The 20553-nt window shown below is 44.2% G+C and overlaps 1 protein-coding gene across 3 annotated transcripts in view; it reads left to right on the plus strand.

Annotated features, from left to right (window-relative positions):
• LOC112982911 (vascular endothelial growth factor receptor kdr-like) overlaps positions 1-20553 on the plus strand; it is a 147172-nt gene that overhangs the window by 59165 nt on the left and 67454 nt on the right. For all 3 annotated transcript variants that reach the window (XM_064518089.1, XM_064518091.1, XM_064518090.1), the window contains exons 4-9: positions 32-159; positions 4246-4405; positions 5905-6041; positions 7573-7732; positions 8356-8473; positions 10529-10704. In XM_064518089.1, coding sequence (XP_064374159.1) covers positions 32-159; positions 4246-4405; positions 5905-6041; positions 7573-7732; positions 8356-8473; positions 10529-10704 — 879 coding nt within the window. The remainder of the gene's footprint in view (positions 1-31; positions 160-4245; positions 4406-5904; positions 6042-7572; positions 7733-8355; positions 8474-10528; positions 10705-20553) is intronic.

Raw genomic sequence — 20553 nt, forward strand, 5'->3', positions numbered from 1 at the left:
AAAACAATGCTCTTTTCCCTTTTCCCTACAGACTACAGAAATCCTTTTGTGGAGATTCACCCAGAACATCCTGATATAATCTACATTTTAGATGCTAAGAAAACAGTGGTTGTCCCCTGCCGAGTTACATCTCCAGATATCAAACCCAAGCTTCTACAGGTAAGTGACTGTTCCAGAGAAACTGAAATAATTCAGAGGTCTGGGTAAAAGTGCAAAAAAAATTCATGAAGCTAGGTAAGTTTCAGAAAAAAATGCCAAAGGCATTGAAAATCCAGAAGCACAGTCCTGTTTTAGCAATGCGTTAGTACTGAGCCGTGCACAAGGCTGTTGTTGGGATTAGGCTGAGTGTGTCAAAGATTTTTCACATCTTGTGGCTTGAAGTTCTTACAAGCATTGGCAAAGATAGATGGCAAGACAGTATTTTACTTGAAAATTCTCTGTAAGACATCTGGCTATTAGCTATCCCCGTGAAAGCTTATCAGTTTTATACCCTGAGGTTTCTTCCTCTGAACAGCTGCCCACTTCTGTTTGATTTCATAAATTAGATCCAAGTTAGGGAAATGGCTACAGCTTCTACTCCTTTGGCAGCGGCTACATCTGAATATCAAAGTTGCACCATAGCCTGTGGAGACCAAGGCCATTTTGTAGAATATAAATGGAAATTCAAGGTGAGGGGCTTCCTCAAAGCCTAATGAATTGATGGGGTCTAGTCGCTCATTTAAAGGGCTTTAGAACTGCTCTCCTGAGAGGCCCCGAGCAGAGCACAGGTCTCCTGGCTCCAGCCATGCCTTTTAACTGATAGGTTATGTGTCTTTCCATTTCCCCGTTGGGCTGACTGCCTTAAGCTGTCCTACTGGGAACGAGAACCCATCCTCTGCCTCAGCGCCTTCTTCCACAGCCCATTCTGGAGGGACTGTGAGAGACGAGGTTGTTTCGCTGCGTAGGCCTTGATAACAGCATGCGCAGAGAGGCTGATCTACTTCTCTTAGTTGGTAGACGTCTCCTGCTCCTGGGAGACAGCACAAGAAATCATCGAGGCCTGGGACAGTGCTCTGGCTCCTGCCGAAGCCAATGGCAAATTTCCAGTAGATGTGCATGGGGACAGCACTAGCCTTTTTACTTCAGCAGATCTCTGTTTTTAAGTTTTGCCAGTAAGGATTAAAGCAGGGAGGAATAAAACTCCTCTGCATTTATAGCTTATCACTTTAGCCTGGATAAGTGTTATCACCATCTCCTTCTTGACTATAAAAATGAAACATCCCCATCCTATTTTAGCCTGCTTCAACCAAATTCATTGCTGGAGTATCGCTGTTGACTTCAGCACAGTCACGAGTCTAAATGTGGCCTTGGAGCCTCGACCAAGCAGACCTCCAGATCTATCCCCCTATTTACGGACAGCCCTGCTCTCCCTGCTCGTGAGCTAAACTCTCTCCCAGGCAGTTCTTCAAACACAAGCTGAAGTCCTTGATCTTGCTGCAAGCCGCTGGTGGAATGAAATCTCCGCTGACTCCCCTTTTGAATTGCAAAGAAAACTGGCCCCAGAAGTTTCTTCCTCTTCAAGAGACAGCAGCTGGACTGCAGGGAAGGGATGTATATGTTGAATGTCGCTCCCCAAAGGAACGGTCCTTAGGCTGTGAGCTGGACAGACATCTCTGCCCAAGAGGATGCACGTAGGGAGGTGTGGGTTGGCGCCGGGAGCCGCCGCAGCCGGCCCGGGGTTCCGTGTACGGAAAGTCGCCGCTTGTTTTGCCCTGTCTGGGAATTTCATAGCATCGTGTGGAGCCAAGGTGGCTGCTTCCCATGCAAAGAGGAAGCGGGGCGGGAGAAGGGGTGGAGGTAAGGATGGGGGTGGAGAGGTGAATAAGGCGATCAGACAAATTTAGAACATCCTCTTCTTCCAAATTTAATCTCTGATAGACAACGGACTTCAAAGGGAGGAAAGCCACTGCGATTTCCTTCAAGCAGCACTGGCGCTTTTTGTTTGGTTGTTTAAATATATATTTTTGAATATTTTATGAAGGCATTTTATGTGTGTGTAGTGTTGAAAAGGGCCCCCTGAGTCGGGTTGTTTTTTCTTTCCCCTTCCCCTAACCATCAGGGAGCAGAGCTGCCAAACCATGAAATTCAGCTTTATCACATTTCATTATTCTTGTAGAAAAAGCACTTTTTTTCCCTCATAAATTAAGTTTCTTATGTTACCATTATACTTTAAAATCATTGCACTCTCTGGCTTTTAAATATGTATGGGGAAAGGTACTGCTTGCTAATACTAAACAGATCCTGGCTAACTGTACATATCATCTTTGTTATTAAGAAGCCCAGAGCAAGACATACAATTCAAATTTTAAAATTTCGCTTAACATGCTTTTAATTCTGGCTGAAAAATAGTGTTCAGTCTTGGCAGATCTGCTTGTTGACTGATCTGGTTCAGTGTATATTTGCCTCTTACAGCTTTGACCTTCACGTGTGTTAAAGCGTGATTAAGCCTTGGGTCTCAGATCTCTTTTGGTAATTTCCCTGAATTTTCCTGATGAGTCCGAACAGTGATGCCACAGCTCAGAAACTGAAAGCATTTACATGAAATCTGTGTTTCCTGCTACTGTCAGAAGAGAACCGTTGTTCCAAAAGGAAGCCACTGCCTTGCTCTGCTGCTTCCCCGCAGCGATGCCACCAAGCACCATCCTGCAGGGATCGTTGTTTGGTCTTTGTTCGATGCTGAATGTGGAAAAATAAGGGATCTAAAATAATGCCGAACTGATCGGGATCTTATCCATACGAGTGGCAGGAGTATCAGCTCTCAAGGCCTGAAGCTGAAATTTCTTCAGAGCAGGAGCATTATTTAAGCTGAATCCTATTTAAACCATACTGCCACATAAGACTACTGTTTGTTTGGAGACAGAAAAATAAATTGCCTGCTGCATAACCACAAGAATAAGAGCACAACTAATTACGTCATTGGGGAAATCCCCACTTGCAGTCCCTAGCGCGGCTCTTCCCTCGGTTAGCTCCAAAAGCTAAAACGAGATAATTCGGAAAAGCAAAACATTAACTTGCCTTATCTTTGAGGAGCCTGTACATGATAAGCAGGAGGGAAAAGCACTCCCTCCTTCTAAAGGAGTGAGTCTTTTAGCTAAATTAATAAAGTTGTTAGTTACCATGTGGCAACTGTAGGCACACTGAGGTTTTCCCCAAACCCTTCATGTTTCAGTTAAGAGTATTCCCACTTTCCCAGCCTCAGCTCCTCATGCTCCTCACTCTCTTCCTCAGCGAGGTGAAACCGGGGCTCCCACTGGCTGAGCTGAGGCTGGAGAGTGGTCTCAACCCTCCTGCAGCCCATCTTGGCCCTAGGGAGGCCAAAAAAGCTAACCTGGCTGATATTGGTGCTGTCTAAGGGTATACGTAGGGTTCATACTGAATTAATATTTCCTTTAGTTTATTTTCCACTTTGTGGAAATTCTTTAATATCCTCACTTCTTCCTCATAAGCAGAATTTAAATATATCATTTTGTCAAGAATCTCAGAACACTACAAATATTTATGAATTTGGGACAAAAAACCATCTATGCTTCTAAGTCCCCTTACTTCAGCCATCCTACAAGTGAGCATCTTAAACAAATCAGCTAGGTTGCTTCTGCGGAGATCAACAGGCCCCTCTGAAAGTGCCTCATCCCTTCTCACGTTATAGAGGGAAGCTGATGACCAGCCACAGACTATACCTAACTTACAGATGGCTGTCAGCAGGTGAGTTAGTGACACGAGTACTTCTGAATTTTGGGGGTCCAACTTCACACATATTTTTACTGTATCGTGAGATCCCTGCAAAACGTATGGTGGGGACATGTAAAGTTAGGAGAAGCACATTTTGTTCTTAGGCACTTCCAGAAAGATTACCCTGCAAAACTCCTGTAAGATGGGTATAATTATTTCCAGTAGAGAGATGAAGGACCTCGAATAGGTAGGACAGTATATTGCTGAAGAGCTGAGAGGACTGGGGCTACTGAATCAAGGGCCCCAGTTATGATCGTCGAAGTTTTGAATTTCAAAGACGGTCATACATTAGGGAGGGCTTTTCAATTTCCATATGTTGATGTTGCCTCAGATATGTGTGGAATGAGACCACCAGCCACTCTAAAAGGTCAAATATCTATTCTGTCTTTAAAGCAGAACAGCTCTGGCTAGTTGCTGCTATGGTCTGAGAGGAAAGGGAATGTCTCACCAACCTCCTATCTGTCTGTTCTCTTTCAGTATCCTTCTTCTGCAGAGACGAACTTCAAGAGGATGGTGTGGGACCCAACAAGAGGATTTGTCATCCCCTCTCATTCTTTCGTTTACTCTGGAGTACTCAAATGCACTGCAAATGTCAATGGAAGTGTGTTCACATCCTATTACCTAACACAGAGATTGGGTGAGTGACTACCACGTGCCAAGGAATGACTGTAATATTTCTATTTCATAGCTAAGCCTCTGGGTATTATTCCTTGGTTAGCCTCAGTTGTATTTGATATACCTCACTGCTTTGTGTCCTGAGCAAGTTCAGACGGGAACATTAAAACGAACTCATTTTTCCCATTTTTCCTACTCAATAGAACTTGGATTTGATCCACTCTTGGTTTTGAAAAACTACGAAGTACTGAGTGGTACAAAATAGGAGTAGTTTATCCAAACCCCACCAAAGCTCAGTTTGTTTGGATAGAGTGATATTTACATTAAAACAACTGCTGGTTTAGGATAAACCAAACAGTGGTTTCCTTCTCGCTTCTGGTCATTAAACATTGAAGATCATGGTATAAAAATCTCATTAAAGTTCTGCTTCCAATCTTTGCTCTTTTATATGGTTTATCCTGGTGCTTTACCATACCCTCTCTCTTATATTTATAGTTGAGCTTCAATTCAGAATTAAAATATGAACTAGAAGCAACAAAACATTAGATTTTGAAGTGCTGGGGATTTATATGAATCCACTTATAATTTATTTCTCCTTTGTTTTCTATGTATTTTCTCTCTCTCCTCACAGACTCTGTTTTTCACATAGGAGCGTTTACTGTGACTTTCCCATTAGATCATTGCATCCTTCTATACAATTAGCGTTCAGCTTTAAACAACAGGCTGGTAAATTTGTATGGCAGCCAAATGAAAGTGCTGGAAATACCTCTTTCTCTGCTTTCATTGCTGAAGAAATTATTTATTATTACAGTCATGAATGCAAAGCTAAAACAAGCATTAGGTCATCCCTGTTTAGCCCAAAAGGACACAGGCAAGACCTTACCCTATGATGTACTGCTGTACAGTGGTAGAAGTGTTCTTGGTATGTGGCACCACAAATAAAGAGACACAGCCCTGACGCAGGCTTATTTCAGAGTTGATGCATTTAGGGTATCGGTAAGACTGTTACACCAAGATCTGTGGATCCTGTTCAAAAAGGAAAGGAAGCTTGTCATCAGAGGGCTGGAGGGACATGGTTCATGTTTTTTAGAAATTAACCCTCTCTCAGATGTTGAGGCACTCAAAAGGGTGAATCACTTTTGAAAAACTTCTCTGAATTAGGAGTGAAGGGGAGGAGAAGAGTAGTATCAGACTGGCTGTGGAGCTGTTGAGGATGACTGAGGGTTAGAGCCCAACATGGCAAAAGCAAGAAAAGTAATTCATATATTACTGTGTCCGTATGTGATCAATGAGTTTGATCAGTTGTCATACAATGATGTTCAGCCATTTACACAGGTGACCTAATTTTTCTATTGTGTTGGAGTTTCCAAGTTTCGTAGAGATGTTGGAGGAAGGTAAGGTATTTCTGAAGCGGTGAAAGGAACGGATGTTGGAGAGGCGTTTGGAGTGTGGAGTCCATCTTAAATGTCATTGATGCAAATAAAGGGCTGTGTGGTTACACCTTTGTTTTTTTCATTTCAGAGGGCAGAATACAGAACATGGCTCTGAAAGCAACTCCCAAAAAGCTGCTGGTTGGAGAAACTCTCTATTTGGAGTGCAGAGCAGAAACCTTCATCAATGGGCGAATTGAATTCATATGGACGTGTCCTAATGGGAGAGTGAGTCAATGAAAATTTGGAATTCTGTTTTGATGCAGTCTCTCCCCACCCACCCCAAGAAAGATCTGTTCACAGGGCTGAGTAAATCCTAAGTATTCATTATTCTGAAATATAGCCAACCATTTGTAAGCATACAATTGATCGTATTTTTAGTTCAGATGAGAATAAAACTTATCATCTGACCATCTTGATCCTGCAAGTTGAACTGCAAATCACAGGCTGAATGAATGCTTGAAAGAAAAGCCAGAAGTATATGTTTCTTGTTGGAAAGAATAGCTGTCTCGCTTCTGTTGGCCTCTGTATTGATCCCAGCTCACAGTGGCAAATCTCAAAGCAGTCATGAAGGTTGCAAATTATCAGTCTGCTCATCCATCTTGGCATTTATAAAATAGGTAAAAGTGTAACAAAAGCCAGTTGCATCTGCTGAAATCTCACCAAAGAATTCAATTTAAGTACTGAGCGCAGGTTTGTGAGCTTTCAGTGGAATGTAATACAGAAATGCCTGATTTGAAGTTGGAAATATGAGGGAGGTAGCATTTCCTCTGATGTACTAAAATCTTTCAGTTCTCCCAAGGAAAACCAGAGGGAAGAAAGGGAATTTTCGAGATCAGCTCATTTGTCCAAGATCAGTACTTAAGGTTCTATTAGATTCTCAGAATTAAAATGATTGTTTTCTTTTCATTCAGCAAAATATGCATTTCAAAGAAGCATCTAAGCCGCTTTGAGAAAGTAGAAAATGTGACCCTTAAAATTTGATTATTTTTGGACTACTTCTGTTTACATAAAACAAGCATGTTTCATTTTGTTTCTGTGAAGAAACTACAGAAAATACGTATAGAATTTACAGAGGTGCAAGCAATATGGTCCTATTGAATTTTGCTTCTTGAACCTCATATGATGGAAGAGAAAGTGGTCTTTTTTCTGTTGTTTTTCTTTGAACCCTCCTTAGAATTCTAACATAGTAAATGCAAAATTTCTTGGCCAAATCTGTGTTGTCAAAAATCCTACCAGAAGCATATAATGCTTTCTCAAATTCGGCAGGAATTTGCATTGGCATTTGGCTGTCAAAATATATCTTTTGTTCTTTTAGAAAGTAGACTTTCTTTTTAAGACAGATAAAAACTGACTTTGACCAGAAAAAAAAGAAAACACAACAAAATGCACAACTCGGACTCCACAGAAGCCAGTGGCACTGTGCCAACACTGTTTGACTATGTTGGATGGTCCCTGGGATTTGGTCCGAGTAGGGCTGATCTTTTATGCATCCAGTTATTTACCTGCCTGCCCAGATGTCAGTCGAAAAGCGCCACAGTTCCACTCTGTTAGATTATGTGTATCTCTTATTAGACTTGTTAATGAAAACTCACACAAGAGCTTTTCCTGATGATTTGTCCTTTACATTATTTATTTCTGTGACGGAGAGATAGGATAGTTTTGACCTGAATCACTGCTTTTCTGAACTGGCAGACTTAGAAAGGATGAACAAAATAATCCAGAAGTACTTTCTGACACCCTTTTTTCTGACCTCCAGCACCCTTATCCTAGAAGAACGATAGACAAAAGTGGCATGGTGTATAAAGTTGGCAGTAGCCTGACAATTGAAAACGTCACCATGGAAGATGGAGGCCTGTACGTATGCAAAACGTTCAATATAACAAGGCTGGAGGCCAATGTCACCGTTACAGTGTACGGTAAGTTCAACAATACTGAGAAGCAAGATTGTTTAGCGTAAAGGATAAAGATGCATTATTAAATCAGTTGGTATGCGAATGGCATTGGGAAGAATGCCAACTAGTTACGACAAACATTAATCATCTGTAATCTATAATCATGAAATGATGAATGATGAAAGAGCCAGCAGCCAGCACTATGTTTCCAAAAAACCTCGGATAGTTAAAGATTGAGAAGTTTGAGGGCATGGATTAACTGGGAGCTGAACTGTTTCAAAAAAGCTGGCACCAAATGTTGCTGCCAGCGTCCCGGAAAATTTGGCCTACTGGAATTCACATGGACAAGAGATACCACACAGTCCGGTTGAGGCATTTTCACACACTGCCATAGGGGCACTGCAGGTATCACTGATTCCCCACTTTAAATATAAGATCTTTCATTTGGAGATGAAGCATACCGGCTGTGGTAGAGCTTTGCAAGGCAACTGCTATAACAGCTTGTCATTCCATTTGGTTGTCTGTAGCTTCTGCAGATCTGTATTGCAAAGAAATCCAGTGTAGACACAATAATATTCAAAGATGTGAGCATTGCACTCTGGCAGATCTGCCACTGTTTGACTTTCTTTTTTCGTTTCTCTTTCAAGACAAACCTTTCATTACGGTTTCACATAAGAAAGGGCCCTACTACGAGATTACATCAGGACACAAGTCCTTGAAACTGGCTGCAAAGGTGGATGCCTTTCCACGCCCAAGTGTTACCTGGTGAGTAACGTCATCTTGTGCAAAATCAGGAATGCGTGACCTTCTTTTGGGCTCCTGACAGGACCAGATTTTCACTGTTCCTTAGCTCATAGATAAGAGAGAAGAGTCAGTGGTGCTCATAGCTTTGGTCTTACAGTTCACCTAAGGAGATGTGACTCCCTTCTGCAGTGCCATATGCTCTGTGAAGCTGGGCAAGCCATACCTCTTTTCCATGCTATCTTTCCCTCCTGGGTGTGCAAGAAAAGTCCCTCTAACAAAAACGTGAGTTTCATTTAGCCTGGACGCAGAACTATTTGGAAGATTCAAACAGAAAGTGACTGGAGAAGGGCCGTCAGCTTAACAGCATTACTGGTGGTCAGTTTGCAAAGAGGCAGCTCTTAATAGAAAGCTGCAAGAGACATTCCTAACATGAGAAATTCTTTCTTTTTATCTCTTTTAAATAATTTTCTCCACTCCTGTGTCACCTACAATGTAATCTGGTCTTTTCCCTACCAGGGACGTATAAAACTCTGGCCTGTGCCACTTGTAAAAAATATGGATGTCATTATGGCATTAGTTCTGCCCCTGATTTCTAGTCAGCAACTGAGGCAATATTACCTGAGTCCTCCCCAGCATCTTCCATACAAGACATTCCCATGACCACTCTCACTCCCTGCTCCAACTCCAGATCCTTGCAGACGGTGTAGAGAGCCCTGCCAAGTAACCTAAAGGCTCTACTGGGCCTGTAACGGATGAGCTTAATAGGAGATGCAACTCCAGGACATGCTTCTCTCTCTCTTTATCTTTTCCTCTCTTTTGTCCTCTCTTGCTACTTTTCTCACACCTCATTTTACAGGGGGTCTTTAACTACCCCATCCATCACCTTATACATCTTTGACTGTATGAAATCCTCTACCACAGCTGGCAGGGGTTTGCCTGTGCTGGCAGAGAGGGCGGCTGGCGTGCATTGGCACCTTCCTGCCGCACTTCTCATCGGCTAGCTGGGGGCCGCTCGGGGTGGGCTGGCAGTCAGCAAGAAGTGTTGGTCAGGGATCATTTGCTGTACTTTTTTAGCAGTGAAATAACATGAAATTCTCTAATATTCACTTCAAATCAGATAACTCAGCCCTGCCAGGGGATTTTTTTTAATTGTTGCAGTTTTTCAGGAGATGGGAACCTTTTTGTGAGTTGAAGTGGGGACCATCCCCCTTTCCTCTGCCAAAGCTTTGTTCTCTGGGCGCAGCACGGAGCATCGTTTGGTAGCTGTCTGGGACCACCAGAGCTGCCTTTCCTGTGTGTTCGAAGCTACAGCTGTTGATGTTGGAGGTCTCTCAGTACAAGTTGTTTAAACGACTGTAAAGGAGGTTTCCAGCATTCTCAGACAGTAGGACACGTGTCCCAGCTTCTCCTTCCACCAAGCCCTGAAGCTCTGTGTGTGGCAAAGTCTTGCCTATTTGATATTCAAAACCCAAATCTGTATAACAGCTTAGCAGTGAAGAGGGAGAAGGCCATGCAGACTCTGCTATTATAGTCTTAGCTAGTGAAGATTCAAGATTGTAAATTCGTCACTGACCTTCCTATTGAAATTCTCCAGGACACAGACTTCAGCGTTTTCAGAAACAGTAGAGGGTCATACGTACATACACACTGAAAAATAATTCTGCTTAATTAATTTCTTGTTCTAAAACTGATGACTCAAATTTTGGTAAACCAATGATATACTGCACTTTCTATTGCACATCCTGCTGTTGTTTGCTATCCAGCATAATTCGGCAGCATCTAGATGCACATTTCTGATCATAACTGAGCATGCAAAAGGCACTGCTAATTCAGACCCATTAAAATATCCTTCTCCTGTCTCTTGGATGAAGCCATCCCATAGCACTGCAGAAGCTACTCAATCAGTTTTGGTGTGGTGAGATAAAAGGAACAGATGTCCAATTCAAATGGTGATTACAGATCTGTATTTCCCTTGCTGTTTCCAAAGGATGACCCATTCTAATTTGGGTCATAGTCAGTTCTTCTGAGGACTAACATGGAAACACATGATGATTCTTGATGGGATTTTCAAAACAGGTACAAAGATGGCAAACTGATCAAGGATAACCACACTTGCTACGAGCCAGATCCAATGAAGTACAGACTGGGCATAAGAGATGTGAGACCCAAGCATGCTGGAAATTACACCATCGTCTTGAGCAATGCGAAATACGGCCTGTACAAGAACCTCACCATGCAGCTGGTAGTGACAGGTAAGGACTGCATGTTTACAACAACTTCTGCTAGGTTCTTTCTCATTTTTTGTGTGATCCAGTTTTACCAGTCAACGGGAGTGGGTGACATTCCCCCATGTTTAGCTGATATGAGCTGATACAGCATTGGAATAGCCTGACTGATCTTTTCAGAGTTCAGTTCAGCACAAAGCAGAAGTGGGCGAGGGCTGATGTTAGTGCCTTAGAACTGGGAAGATGAGTGGTCCTTGTCAGCATACAACAGACGTGGGCTTTTTCAGCAACAAATACGCATTCAGAAAGGGTTTCCCAAGGCTAGTGAGTGAAGAACACCCCCTGGATGAACTCTACAGTATTTTGGGATACTGACCACTGCACAACATGGAGAGCAACAGTTAATATACTGACCACCTCATATTCAAATGTACCCTGGCTTCTAGAGTGTGCGATCATGGGCAGCTATGCAATTAAGCGTTTGGTAGCAGAGGGTCATCACATATTAGCCACACGTAACAAGTATTCAGAGAAACATCTTTATCCAGTTAGGAATTTGCATTTCAGATGATCCGTGCATAGATTATCACCTTATTCAGGACCCATTGCAGATCAATCCCATGTCACCTCATGTTAAATAGAAGCAGCACCCATTTGCAAATAGGGAGCTGACATGAGGGGATAATCTGAAACCAGGTCTTCTAAAGTCACTCAACTTCCACCGAGATATTGCACCTCAGAAGTAGACTGCAAGACCTTTTTGTCAGGACAGTGTCTCTGCAGAAGGAAGCAGAAATGGCTTGAAAGTGAACAAAGACAGACTTAGTGTTAATAGGAGTTTTGGAGGAGATACCTAGTAGTGAGCTCTTGGAGATGGGGTCATAGTTTCCCAAAAGTGGTGGAAATTTTATCTCTTGAGAGTAAAAACTAGTCTGGGCAAAGCACTGGAGAACATCCTGCTGGGATAGGAAAAGTCTCAAAAGGGCTGACGGAAGGAACTAGATGAGCTACCCTGTCTTTTATGTCTCTCAATCATCCTGCTACAGAAATGCTTTCTAAGTCTGTATTTCACGTATTGTCATTTATCTGATGGGAGCATTTGAGAGACAGGGTCATTTTCAAGGGAATCCTGGGAAAACTGAAGTAAACTGTGTGCACTGAAGCAGGTTCATTTGACACAGAGGAACAATAGATATTGGAATCACAGTTATTAATCTCTCTTGCTGGGATAATGAAAGACAGAGCCACATTGTCTCTTTGAACATCCACTGTCTCTTTTAATCCATTGAATTAGGGAGGAGAGAGATTGAATCATGAGGCCAAATAGGAGTTCAGCAAAAGTTAGCTCTGCTTTCTTTTGTATTTCCTGAGGTTCAGTCAGGCAGTGAGATAAATGAAGTTATCGATGCAGGTTTGTTTTCTTTTCTATCATGAATTCTTTTCTCCTTTTTCTCTTCACACCTAAAAATATTCTCAATTGTCCTGTTTTGTATCACTTATGTGCTGCTGTACCCTGCAACTTCCAGCATTTGTGTTTTTCTCATTTCATCTTTCACAAAGGAATAATGCTTGATGAATGGAGAACTGGCTGTTTGGGCACATGTCACCTATTAGAAATAATAAATAAGATATGCTAGCTTAAATCACCTCAATGATGATATAAACTAAGGTGTGCAATTTAGGAGTGGCGAGACCTAGCAATATGTTTAAGGTCAGCTACTGCAGCTCAGCTGATGAGCAGTAATGTGTTAAGCCGCAGTAATTTGCTCACTCAGGGTTGTTTATACGTAAAATGGTTCTGCAGTCTTGTTTGAGAACAGAAACATTTAAAGGAAGAGAAAATTAAGAATGATAATAAATCATCTTATCGAGGTAAATATTAGTGTTTGCATGCAGAAGAGAATGTTTAGTTGAAAAGCAGCCATTCCCCAAATAGGCATATGAAAAAAACAAACAGACCTTGTTTGCCTGAACAAGATGCTATTTCAGGATTAAACCATCCCTTGCTATAAACTACAGTACAAGCCTTTCATCTTCAGTGTGTGTACAAGTATGTGGTATCCTCTCTCGCACACGGTGCATGCTAGCGTGGTGCTCCTTGTTAGCCTTTCTGTGAGAACAGCGCAACGGAGACTTTAGTCAGGAATAATTACTGCATGGCAAAGCCACCCTTTCTCGAAGTCTGCCGAGTCCAGCACCTGCAGGAGTGTTACTGACTGGAGAAGGTGTTGCGTGGTGAAGCACAGGACGAATAAACAGCAAGTGTTTCTCTCTTGGTAACAACGGGTCATCCCAGAAATGAAGAACATGCAAAGGAAAATATCTACCAAAGAGTGCCCTTGCTTTTTAGCTAGTGGCTGCAAACCCCGAGGAGGACAGGCACGACACGAAACACACAGGAACCTATCCTGCCTCTGCCAGGCTCTTCTCTGCAGCACTAACCCAACATGCTCCATCTCAAGTGCTCAACCCAAGGGAAGGGTCATTTGTCCAAATGCATGTGGCCAAATAGGAGTTCAGCTTTCTAGAGATTTTATGGAGGGATCACCTTGCCCATCACTGAAACACAGCCACCTCGGAGCTGGAAATGGCCGTTTTGGAGGAGGGAGATTTTAGTGTCTCCAGTTGGAGCCACAGGGAGAGTGCCATCACTGAAGCTGGAACGTGAACACAGGCATTAGCAGACTTCACGAAAAATCCTCTTGGCCTTGCAGTGAGCACAGTGGTAGGAGCATCAGTTTTACATCACGTCTAAAAGATGGTGCTTGCAGCAACCCAGCACCAGATAAGCCTCATGCTGAGTGCTGCTTAGGTCCCAGCTCCCTCTCCCTGAGGAGCAAGTAACATTTCTTTTGAGTAACAGCGTTGCGGTCCCCCCTCCCTGAGCCAGGGCCAGTCTTCTAAATTTCAGAGCTGCCTCTGTGGGAAGACGGGAGTCCTCATCTGTATCATTAAAGAGAAGATGGAAGATTATTTAAATAGGCTTTTAGAGGAGACAATAAATGTTATTTGGGTATGTTTTCTTTTTCTGCAAAGGGACACTGCACTGAAGAAATCCTAAGTGAGCACACAACCCCCTCTCCTGCGAGTCCCTTCAAAATAATAGGTCGTTAATGTTCCTGAGCAGTGCAGAGGGTATAATTGGCAGTCAGTGCTGTGGCAAACCCATCACTGTCAGCTGGAATTAGGTGCAGAGGAAGTTGAAAGTTAATAGCGTTGTGAATTGTTGTCTCCAAACAAAGCATAAATAGCAGCAGGACTCGTGTTCGTCAGCATGCGCGATGTTAATTTTGCAGTGTATTTTATGCAGTAATAACGGCCGCGGAAGAGGCCCCTTTAAACAGGAGGAGAGCGAGATAAGGAGTGAGCTGCCCAGCCCCTGCCAGCCAGCAGCCTCTGCGCAGGGTGTCTCTTAACCTGCTAAAAGCCCAGCCCTGCCGCAGGCTGTCTGCGGGGTTGCCCTCCCTGTGCACATACAGCGTGTGCGCAAGGCATTTCACTGCATGGTAATGAGTGAAATATTAGGAGTTATTTCCCCCAAAGTTTGAAGTGACCATAAAATTGAAGAGTATCTGCAGGGAGCAGAGGTGTCCATCTGTGTCAGCTCAACGGAGGCAAAAAAGAGCAAAACGGCCGAATTCTGGGTAGGAAGCCATAGCTATGCCTGCCCAAGGCCAGGACCGAGCTGATAATATGCAGGAACGTGGCACATGGACATGTGCGCTTGCTGCCTGGCCCGGAGGAGACTGGCCACCAGGATCCCACTGCTATTCAAAAAATGTCTCTTTAAGACGTGGCTTAGCTGTGCCTCTGGTCCCCCGTGCTCCCACTGCAGCTGGAATTTAATCTCGCAGGAGCACATATCTCCCTCACGGAGTTACGCTGGCTCATTGTAGGACTCGAGTCCCCAGGAGGCAGCTGATTGCATTTTCAAAATGCTCCTTCTTTACATATTTACACATCAAACACTGTCCAAGAAACGGCGGGTTGCTGTGTTTTTGTTTTGTTTGATTAAATTCTTATTGAGAAAAGCCTCAAGAAAATAAAGTCCTGAAGAATTTGGAGGGGAGGGAGCAAGAAGGGACAATCCTAGCAAACAGCTGGTGGCGGCTCATCCGAGGCATCCAAGGAGGAGAAACGTGGGAGAAAAGAGTTATTCCGGGCTGGAGTACAAAGCAGTCTCAGAACAAAACATAAACAAAAAGCCCCAAATCTATTTACGGGCAAGCAGGCTGCATTTCATTCTCACCCTTGCACAAGTCATCTGCATGGACCAGGGTTCTTGCTGAGCACTTTGTGGAGCAGTCAGCACGCTCTGACCACCACGTTGTGAGTGAAGATTGTACTGAAGCCTGCGTTAATTCAAAACGAGGGGATGAATAATCTCCTTCACCACGTTGCCTTTCTGCTTTGTCCCGACGTTTCTTTCCTGTGCTGCCTCACAGCTCTTCCAGCAAATCCTGCTTTGGGTTCCTGCTGCTCTAGTCAATTGAAATTACATTCCCTCGTACGGTGCTTGATCCCACAAGCTCTTGCGTTGTGCAAGTACAGGATTAAATTCTAGAAATAGCCGGTCCCATAAGCAGTAGTAGTTCGCAGGCTCCTTATGAATCCCCTCTCTCCTGGGCAAGGAGTGCAACGGAAGGGGTGCACGGAGAATCCGCGTGCGCTCACACGTGCTCCTGGTAACGTCAGCGCGGCGGCCGGCCGCCCCTCGCTTTCTGTTCCCAGCGAGGATCAGCTCCAGAAGACGCAGCGAGGCGTACGGTGCCCCACTGCGCAGTCAGCCCCGCTCTTCCTACCTGCTTCTTTTGACACTGCTGGACTGTGAGGAACACGTATTTGCTTGGAATATCAGTGCAAAGCAACTGATGATCAGGTTAAAGGACTGAGCCAGATACGGGAAGCAGGGCTACATAAAATGATCTGCCTTCACCTTGCCTGCATGCTTGGAAATCCTGCCAGGTCTCATTTTCCTTTGTGTATCATATTCATCTCCTGTGTAGCTCCTTGGAGGAGGACCCGTTCAGGAAAAGGCAAAATAGAAGATATTATTTTCCATCTTCTGGGCCAGCCAAGCAAACCAGAAACCCCAAAATAAAACAGAGCCTGTCTCTGTCCAGCCGTTGTTCCTATGAGTTCCTCCCCAAGCCCATGGCTTTGCTTTCCTCCCCGGTACAGCCAGCACTGGCTGTGGGGAGGACGTTTGGTTGAGAAGAGCAAATGCAGAGATAAATCACCATACAGTGCTCCAAGCTACCCTTGACATCTCATTCAGCACACGCAGGCAGGAGAGAGGCAGCCGACTTTTTCTGGGACATAGCAAGAAGAAAGAAAAACTGTAGCAGCCCGAACAGACTGCAGCGAGCCTTTCCGGCACGCTAATTATTAGCAAGTTATAAAGAGTTTTCTCCCTGACATCATGCGATCCCTGCACGCTTGCAGCTCCGCAGCCCAGCCTCCCCTCAGCCTCTGCGCTCTCCCGGGAGAGCCCCTAACGAAAAAGTCAGATGAGCTATTTTCATTTTGTTCGCAGTAACCAAAGCAATTTTCGGAAGAGGAAGGTGGGGGCCTACTGGCGTTCACCAGAAAAATCCGAAGCATCCAGCTCGGGTCTTTGCAGCCGCCATCGCTCTCTGACAGCCTTCAACGCCTGAGTGGTGGGGGGAAGGCGGAAAGCGGCAGCGCACGGTTCCCGTGCTGTCTCTCAGCCAAGCCTGCAGGTAGATTGACTGGTGGTTTTTTCTTTTGAAAAGCATGCAAAGGGGGCAGAGACAAAAATCCTAGAAAACTGCCTGCTCTGCTAGCAATTAAGCAGCTCATCATTAAGCACTTTGCTTTTGAACTCTGCTTGGCCACAAAAAACAAGAAGGGGAGAGATGGACAGGAGGAAAGAAAACGCCTTTTTTCCCACAGGTTGGCTGTGTCAGGGATGACCGATAGATCTGGGAAAAGGCAGTACAGGACTGAAAGAGAGACGGTCGTCTTCCTATGGAGTCTTTACTCCGTAGTGACATATACAGGAGACACATTTAGCAGTGACAGTACAAGGCTAGAAAAAACAAAGCCAAGCGACGCTGTTCTCCGCCACTGCAGTCCCTGGCGGGTGGGTCAGGCTCCCTTCCTTCCGCGGAGGGAGCGCGGGGACGACGCCGGGCAGCCGCGTCCCAGCAGCCTCGGGGGTAGCGCTGCGCGGGATAGAGCGAAAAGCAAACGGGCCGAAACAAAGGCAAACACCCAAACCAAACCAGCTGGGGTCAAACACAATGTTCTGCTCAGCCTGAAACAAAAGTTTTGTTTTCAGGTCATTTGGCTCCTCATTTTTCTTTCTTTCCTTTTAACAAAAGAAAGGGGAAAAAAAGATCACTTGTAAACTGAATACAAACAAATTGGTTTGACTTTAGGGAAAATTTCATCCTCTTTTTCCCACCTCATTTGGCCACTCCAAGCTTGCATTAATGAGCTTCCTATCTATCTTATTGCATATTCACCTAGCTCAACCTGCAGAGCTTGTATTTCCATAAAGTACTGTGTAACCTTCAGAGGACGGATTCTGAAGTGCAAATTATTTTTGCTTTTGGGAAACAGAAAGGACAAACAGAAACAAGTTGCCTCCCTATCACTAGTTTTAATGAAGCCCCTTGTCCAAGAGTGTACATAAGGTTGTGTCTAAATGCTTTGCTGGACCACTCTGTGTTATTTTAATGATGTGCCTAATGTGAAAAGATTTTCTGAAACCCAGCTGAGATTGTAGTGGGGAAGGTGAGTAAACAGCATTTCAGCAAGAGGTCACGGGAAGTAAAGCAAAGCTTCTCTACAAGAAACAGGGAGGTGTTTTATGGGCTGCCCTCTATATCCGGGCGCTCCTTTGGGTGGCAAGTGTGCAACCCCGTAATAACATCCACAATGAACTTAGAGACAGAAGAATCTTTTGCAGAAGGGGTAATGTTGGAGGGAGGGGTCAATGTCCCAATCGTTGTACATATTATTGACTTCTAATGCCCAAAGACTAACCATTGCACTAGGAAATAAGGTGAGATTTACATAATGCTGATAAATTTAAATTTGCAGCAAGTGGAACTGCTTTCGATTGCATTTCACAGCGCAGCAGCAGGGAAGTGTTTAGTTATTCAGGTCAGCTCTCACACCAGCAATTGCACCTCTGCAAAGAGGGTTGGGGATACAACCACACTTTAAACCTGAGAGGACAAAAAGCCATTCATTTCAATACATTTAAAGCCATCTGAACATTGCGTGTTCCAAATGCAGCCACAGACGGGAAAGCTTTTAAGGTTTGTTTGGCTTCTGCTTGAGAAAACTCAGCTTGGGGAGGGCAGCGGCCAAGGGACTGGAGGGGGAGGATAGAAGTAAGCGGCAGATCTCTGGGGGCAAGTGGGAAGCAAGAAATTGGATAGTGGGAGATGCTTAGGGCAGGAATGAGGTGTATTCAGAGGTCTCTCCTTGCATTTCAGCACTAGTGTAGCAGAGAGGGCTGCCAGCTGGGGGCAAGGCTCTAACGGGGAGGTGTTTGAAGAGCGCGAGGTTAGGATGGCTGAGGGTGCTGCAGGTCACGTTCTCAGCACAGCCGCAGAGCTTCAAGGAGAAAGGAGGATTTTGCGCTGCACTTGCTCAAGGAGGGAAAGTGCACTGCAGGGCTTTGTCTTGTTTACTCAGCTTCTGTGAGTGCCATTAGTCCAATGCCTGCTAAAGCTCCCAATTCTCAACAGCTTGTTTTCTGCATGCTTAAGAAACAGCAATACACCTGCAAATGTACGTGTGTTGATGAAATCCATATTTGAGATGCATAATTTAAGGTGCAACCAGAAATATACTTGGATTGTGGCAGTGGTTACAAACGGATTCGTCCCTCAGGCCTTCCCTCCCTCCTGCAGATGAGCAAAGGTACACGGAGTCCATGCGCAATCCACCGTGCTGCTTAGCAAGCAAGCGTGGAAGAGGACGCAAAGCAGTGCTTGGAAGAGGGAGAGGGTCATCTGAGAAATACACTGCTTGGTGTACATGAGATAATCACTGGCTTTAGAGAAAACCTCCCCACCATGCTAATGTGGAGAGCCTTTCTGCAGGCAAGAAGGCTGCAGATGCCAGCACATGGAGTCAATTATCTACTTATAGTCTGAGTAAATCTAACAGGCCAGTATCCACCACCAAAGTATCCACCACCAGTTCACCTGGTAGATCCTAGTGTTTCCACCACTGATGGAGGCAACTTCTGCAAATAGGGTCTGGCCCAGCAGAGTGAAGTGACTGGAAATGCTTCAGTTGTCATCAGCGGGCACTGTGAGAGGTGAAACAGCCAGGAGAGTGTGCAGAGAACGTTTTCAGTCCAAGAAACACCGCCCTAGTGGTTCCAGTCCACCCCTAAGACTTCAAGGGTCCAGGGTCAGCTCAAAGGCAAGGCCCAGTTCAGCTCAAAAATCAAAATGTCACTGCAAAACAGCACACCCAGGATCCAGCTGGCCTAACTCAGGCTTGAAACTTGTCTCGCGTGAGACATCAGAGTATCCCACACTCCACATCACAAACCTGAGGCACACTGGGCCAATGCTGATGTCCCTAAAAGCACAAAGAAGGGGCTTTAAAGATTTCAAAACTATCGTAGAAGTCATTTGCAGAATGGCACCTACCACCATTACACATTTTGCGGTGAAAGAAGGAGAGGTATAAAAACTGCCCCAGTTTCTGAGCGCCATGCCCATAATTAGCTGCTAGCCCACACTCACTGTGTTATGAGGCGCTGGGAAAGAAATGCTGGGGAGGCATTTTTAGCCAGCCCCTCAAGTTTTAAGAAAATAATTGCTTAAGCCTCATAAATAATTATTATTTCATTTAATGAATCATTTTGACTCATTTTAGGTTTCAAGTAATATTTAATAGTGCCATGCAGTAAAGTAACTGTGGAATAAGGAATTCATTTGTCACTCACGAATGTTCTTATTTTAATTAGATCAAGTTAAAATTGTTATTTCTTTTTTAGAAAGATAATTTAAGTGACAGTCAATGCGTTCATCATTTCACCAAGAGTGTAAAAAATTCTTCTAATATTCAAAGATAATAACCAACCCTTTCCCCTCACATTCTTTCACACAAACACACACACACACACACACAAACATACCATCTCTCTCCCTGAGTGAGTGAAGCTTTGTTCTTACAAACCAGAAAACATAACACTTGAGTAACCTTTCGCACTGAACTTACCACCTCTTCTTCTGGGTGAAACTCATGCTTTTGAGTTCAGTCCAGACATGTTGAATAAAGGATTTGAGACTGAAAGGAAAAATGTCTGAGATGATGAAAAATGTGCTCCTACCTCTGTGGAGTTTTTTAGAATGATTTTTATGATGAGGAATAATTTAGTGATGGGAAATGAGATGCTAGTTACAAGAAAGTTCAACATTAGTCCCAATGATTTGTCCTGTGAATTGCCCGCACACATGCAAATCTCAAAGCTCTTGGTCAGCGGGACATTTTGGGACCCAGCAGCGACACGGTGCAGATGAAGATGTGAGTACCAGGGTCCCCAGCCACAGTCTGCCGTGGCTGCCCTGTCTGCTACCTTCTTGATCTCCTCTTTCGCCAAAGATAACCCTTCTCCTGGTCTGAAAGGACGAAGGAGTGAGAAGTGGGCTTCTGGAGACTGACAGAACATCATCTGCGAGCAGAAGGGGAACAAAACGCAACCAAAAGAGATCAAAAAAGCAAAACGGAGCACAGCAGTGCTGTCCATTTTAAAACTAAGCAAGGCCACTCATTTGGATTTTTAAAGTGAAACACTAATTAGGACCTAATGTAGACTCCTTGAAGCAGCTGATGTTTTACTACAGCATGGGAATTAGGGTATGGTTGAACCAATTA

This window comes from Dromaius novaehollandiae, chromosome 11 (genome assembly GCF_036370855.1).
Source record: "Dromaius novaehollandiae isolate bDroNov1 chromosome 11, bDroNov1.hap1, whole genome shotgun sequence".
Classification (NCBI taxonomy): Eukaryota; Metazoa; Chordata; class Aves; order Casuariiformes; family Dromaiidae; genus Dromaius; species Dromaius novaehollandiae.